Here is a 5995-nt window from a genome sequence, read left to right on the forward strand (position 1 = left end):
TACCTCTATATAATTATAACCTCTCAATTAGAATATAATTCTCTTAGTCCCAAATGTATTTTTGGATAGAGGTTCTACTAAAAACTATTTTTAATTGAGTAGCATGTTAAAACAATATATTTTACATTTAAGAATACTAGCCTAAATTTCTTTTATTAAATTTATAATTGACTTAAATTGAAATATTTTTTTTTATAATAAATTAAATGCTATTATTAAATGGAGTAGCATCGGTTTGGCTATTAAGTTTGTAAGTAAGTAGCCTAATGCTCCATCCATGCATTCTGAATTCGGTGAATTCTTTTCACTCTTTCCATCTCTTTCTCTGTCCTTCTTCATCTCTTTCATAATGTCAAACAGAACTAGCAGCTCCCGACATGATGACTACATTCTCATGTTACCTTTTTTAGCTCATGGCCATCTCATTCCTTTCTTAGCCTTAGCCAAACAAATTCACCAAAGAACAGGCATCACCCTCATTATCGCCTCCACAAAGCTCAACATCAACTACCTCCGCCGGTCCTCATCCAACCAATATGAAAATTCAGACTCCGGTATTCATTTCTCAGAGCTACCTTTCACCTCCTCCGACCATGGCTTACCCCCCAACACTGAAACCACCGAGAACTTGTCTCTTGCAGAGGTAATCGGCCTTTTCTGCGCTTCCCTATCTCTGGAAACTCCTTGCCGGAACTTAATCCACGAATCCATCGGTAAATATGGCCGGCCGCCGCTTTGTGTTATCTCCGACGCGTTCATGGGGTGGGCGGTGGGCGTTGCCAATAGCTTCGACACCGTCAGTATCACTTTCACGACCTGTGGCGCTTACGGCACTGCGGCCTACATGTCTATCTGGCTCGAACTCCCTCACCGGAAAACGGAATCTGAAGAATTCGAGGTCACTGGTTTCCCGAAACGCTGCCGTTTCCACCGTTCTCAGTTACATCAGTTCTTGACAGCAGCCGACGGTTCAGATCGATGGTCGAGATTCTTTCAACCCCAGTTAAAGCTTTCTCTGAAATCTCATGCCTGGTTGTGTTACACCGTCGAAGAAGTCGAAACCTTCGGACTCCAAATCCTCCGGGATTACGTTAAACGCCCCGTTTGGTGTGTTGGTTCGCTTCTCCCCCAAGCTGTGTTAAACGACAAGTCATGTTCACCTTCTTCTTCTTTGAGTTTTTCCAAACAGAGAGTCAGTAAAGAAGTTGGTATATCAGTTGAGAAGTTGTTCGAGTGGCTCGATTCACAAGAACCCAAATCCGTTCTCTACATCTCCTTTGGTTCTCAGAACACAATCGGAGCAACCCAGATGATGGAATTGGCTATCGGACTGGAGAAGAGTTTGAAGCCTTTCGTTTGGGTGATAAGGCCTCCATTGGGGTTCGATTTGAAAGGAGAGTTTAGGCAAGAATGGTTGCCAGAAGGGTTCGAAGAGCGAGCCAAGGGGAAGAATCTGGGTTTGTTGGTGCGAAACTGGGCACCCCAGTTGGACATTTTGGCGCATAAGTCTATAGGTGCGTTTCTCAGTCATTGTGGGTGGAATTCCGTGCAGGAGAGCTTGAGCCAGGGGGTTCCGATCATTTCGTGGCCAATAGCAGCTGAGCAAAGTCATAATTCGAAGATGTTGGTGGAGGAGAAAGGGGTGTGTGTGGAGCTGACTAAAGGAGCTTTGGGGTCCATTGTTGGGGATGAAGTGAAGAAGGTGATTGATTTGGTGATGGAGTCTAATGGTGAAGGAGAAGAGATGAGGAAAAGGGCCAGTGAGATTAAGTTGCAGATAAGAGCAGCCGTAAAAGAAGAGGGGGGACATAAAGGGTCTGCTCTGAAAGCCATAGATGATTTTGTTGCTTTTCTAGCACATAGAGAAGAAAATGTCAAGAGCAAGGATATTATAACTTGATACGATTAAGAATTAGCTTTTCTTTTTATGTCTTTTGATAATAAAACTGGCAAAACCCAGTGCTCAAATTTAGTTGGTTAGTATTTACCAGAAAACTCTTTATAACATGATTATATGATAAAATTCTGGTTTTCCAATGAAACTTTTTTTTTTTGCAATATGTAACTTCATTAGAAAACACGAACAAACAGAAAAATACAAATAGTCCAAGCGGTTATGCTATGAGCAGCCAGAGAAAGAAACCACGTTGAGGCTATTCGGAGACCAGGGATCCTGTTGAAAATAGTTGCCACAGACAATAAAGGGAACGGGGATCGCTCTCAGCACCTAGCCGTCTGAAAAAGCCCTGGCACCACTCCATCCCCTACTCTGGATCAAAGCAATCCATGGCACACGACAAGAGTTTCCACTTCCACGGGCGAGATATGAACTTTAACAGAGAAGGCCTCAATAAATTCATAATGTTTACCCAAAGCCAAAATCGACAAGAAAGCAGAACTTCTAACTGCAGGAGCATCCGTAAAGAGATTTAACTTCCGCTAGCTTTGGGGAAGCATTAGCATATGACAATTTCACCCCACAGTAACCTCAATCTCTTCCTGCAAATCAAGACTGTTTCAACTCGGACAAGGCCACATTAACCTTCTGCAACACCACCAAAGGGGACTCTAACACCTGCTCCTGATAGGCCCAATGAAACTTGATTAGGGAAAACAAAGAAAAATTGGTGTTGCTTCTGAAAAAACAAAACCATGTCTTTTGATAACTCTATACACCACCTCAGATTAGAAGACTATTGAGATATAGTCATACATTGCACTACACAATCGACAGACAGTAGTACTAAAACATGATGCATATCATTCTTACCTGCCAACAAATATGAACATTTGAGTATTTAGGAATAGAAAGAAAAGTCAATTGAAATACTAAGAGAGCCACATAGTTTATTATTACCTACATCCAGGTTACAATGTGGGTTATAACCTTGTATTAGTGGGTTGATGAAAGGCTTACAACAAAGCTCGTGAATCTTTGAAATTATGATGATTAAGAAAGAGTTGACATTTTTTTTCTTCGCTCAATTAGTTACACGTTGTGGTAGTAAACGGACTATATGTCGTATCCACTGGGAAGAAAAATTAGTAAGTAATTTTACGAGAATAAAATAAAAACTTTGAATGTGATGAGAATATTGAAAAAATCATTTTTGAAAATTAAAAAAGTAATTAAAATAAAAAGTGATTAGAAAATGATTATGGAAGACACAAGCTTCATACATGCAATTATATTTTCCTAATAAAATTGATTCTTTAAACTCAACTATAATTCTACGCTATTAGTTATAATTAAAAAATGTGTATAATTATGCTCACTAGAAAAATATGTTTTCTAATGAAATTATTACTACTTCTAAAAATACTATCATATTATATAATTTAAATCGACAAAATACTACCGGCAAAATGCAGTTAAAATCATATAATATAATAAACACCCTAATAATTAATAGTCTAACTTACATAAGAAAAACATGACTGAACTTATATAAAAGGTACTATTAAATTTAAAGTGCAATTTAGAAGAAGAGAAATTTAATATAACAAATATGAAAATGAAGAACAATGAGAATCAATATATTAAAAAAAATAAAAATTGTATGAACTTACACTTGAGTCTTGTCAAAAAAAAATTAACCTAGAAAAGGTATTCTTTACACCAAAATTAATAAACTAAAATAAAGAAGAAAAAAAGAAAAAGATAAAATTTTGGTATAATAACTCTATATAAAAATGCTTTTTTCCATTGTATTTTTTTTTTTTGACGTGGTGATTAAAATCACACATGATTAACAAAACGGCAATCCATATTCGGCGGCGACACCTCCTCAAACCAAGACAGCTCATCGTCTAACCGAAGGGCATGCTTTGCCAAACCATGAGCTGCATAATTTCATATCGCAAGCCACATGGGACAAAACTGCCCCCGAAAATTTAGACAATAAAACTATAACATCCTCAAACAACACCCCCAGCTCATTAAAATACCCTTTCTTTATTGATAGCTGAAAAAACAAACACCAAGCAACAACAGGTATTAAAAGAGACAATCCTTGAATTAAAACTTACCGACAAAGTCTCTGTATTCGTAGGGCGCTCTCCACAAAATTGACCTACAAAACAACAGTAAATAAAATTCTATTACTACATAATTTAATGAAAAAATTGCTAAAAGACAAGATAGTAAAATAATCCATATTATAATATAAAAACAATTCATAAATATAAAGACTTGAAATACTTATCTGTCAAAACTGAAAGGTCGTTGATGTAGAAGCCAAGAGCACAGAATGGATCACTTCTTTTGTCCATTAACTGTACCACAACACTACCCTAAACAATTAAGGGCAAGCTATAAAAAATGGTACGAAAGCCGTAAAAGGCACAAAAGTCGGAAAAGGCACAATATATTTACTCTTTAAATATAGTATCTTCGTGTACCATTTAATGAAATAAATGACGCAAAAAGTTGAGAAAAGTATACAAAAATAAAATAATGCGGACAGGTGGCACAAGGGAAGAGTTGAACCGTGCGCCAATTTTGTTGGGAGAGAGAGCTGACGAGTGGGTCAGAAGTGGGGTCGCTGCTTCATTGTTGCACATGTTCAAAGAATGAGGACGTGGCTTCCTCATTGGCCTTAAAATGATTTGAACTTAACAAATATGGACTTTATCTTAGAGTTTAAATGAGTTTGCCTCATTAAATGAATTGGAGCCCACGTCCAACTTGAAGATTCAACCCAGGGTTATACATACATATATGTATGGGGTAAGTTGAAAAATGCTTCTTTTATTAATCAATTAACTAAATATTGTTAGGAATACTGTAAAACTTAATTTAGCCCTAATTAATTCAAGAGAATCAAACAATAAAATTAAGGAATAGCGGAAGCGTACCGGAGTCCATAGAATCGATTTTGTAATAACGTTAGATTGGTATGATCTTCCAATTTTTTGCATCAAAACCTTTTTCTCTGGAACTTGACTTTTCTTGATGATAGGGATTCAAGAATACGATATGAAGCGATGCAAAAAATGGGGACCAATACCTGTTTAAATTAATCCTTTTTGACTATTTCCAATTTGGCCCCTCATCAAATTAGAAATTGTCTAATTGGTATCCACATATTAAAATCATAACAATCATGCCCTTAAGTCATAAACTTTATTCCAAAATAGACCACATAAATTTGACTTATTTATTTGATGACCCAACACACATTTTATATATACAATTGTGACCCCAATAAATTCTAACAATCTCCCACTGGGTCACATATGTATACATATAAATGTGTTAACCTTATTGAGCTCATAACTTTGTCATCATAACCATAGGCATGTGCAATCTCGTCCATTAACTATATCAACATAGGATCAAAGCGATTTTCGTTGTATCAATCACAACTAAACCCATCAATGGTCACATACATCAATATAGCCAAATGACATAGATCAATCATGATAATGTGGTATGAAAATTACATGCATGGTGATCTATTCATGTCAATTTTCAATTGGTCCTACTTTACTTTATGGAGATCAAAACTTTAGCTTAAATGTACAAAGTGAAATAAACTGAATAACATAATTTCTGATCAGAAAAATATCCAAATACACATGTTTCATAAAACAAATAAAACACACTAAAGACAAACTCCCACTGAATCTAGATATCTTCATAATCTAAAACACCCATACGAGCAGTGTGCTCATGAAAGACCTTGGGTGGCAAACCCTTAGTAAGGGGGTCTGCAATCATGGAGTTTGTACCTAAGTGTTCTATACAAATCTGTCCACTTTGTACCCTTTCTTTTACAACAAGGAACTTGATGTCAATGTGTTTTGACTTCGTCGAGCTCCTATTGTTGTTGGAATACAATACAGCTGATTTATTGTCACAATACAACTTAAGTGGTCTTTCAATTCCATCCACAGTGCGCAGGCCAGTGACAAAGTTCCTCAGCCATATACCATGGTTGGATGCCTCATAACATGCAACAAATTCTGCTGCCATGGTGGATGAAGCTATGAG

The 5995-nt window shown here is 36.7% G+C and overlaps 1 protein-coding gene across 1 annotated transcript; it reads left to right on the forward strand.

Moving 5' to 3' along the window:
- The first annotated feature begins 220 nt into the window (after positions 1–220).
- Positions 221–2058, forward strand: LOC133033277 (UDP-glycosyltransferase 92A1-like). Its single transcript, XM_061107981.1, has one exon. The coding sequence runs from the start codon at positions 278–280 to the stop codon at positions 1898–1900; it is 1623 nt and encodes a 540-aa protein (XP_060963964.1). The 5' UTR covers positions 221–277; the 3' UTR covers positions 1901–2058.
- The last annotated feature ends 3937 nt before the right edge of the window (positions 2059–5995 follow it).

This window comes from Cannabis sativa, unplaced genomic scaffold (genome assembly GCF_029168945.1).
Source record: "Cannabis sativa cultivar Pink pepper isolate KNU-18-1 unplaced genomic scaffold, ASM2916894v1 Contig3, whole genome shotgun sequence".
Classification (NCBI taxonomy): domain Eukaryota; kingdom Viridiplantae; phylum Streptophyta; class Magnoliopsida; order Rosales; family Cannabaceae; genus Cannabis; species Cannabis sativa.

What these genes read in the sequence shown, in the direction of transcription:
- LOC133033277 (XM_061107981.1), top strand. Translation starts at nt 278, where the DNA reads ATGCATTCTGAATTCGGTGAATTCTTTTCACTCTTTCCATCTCTTTCT.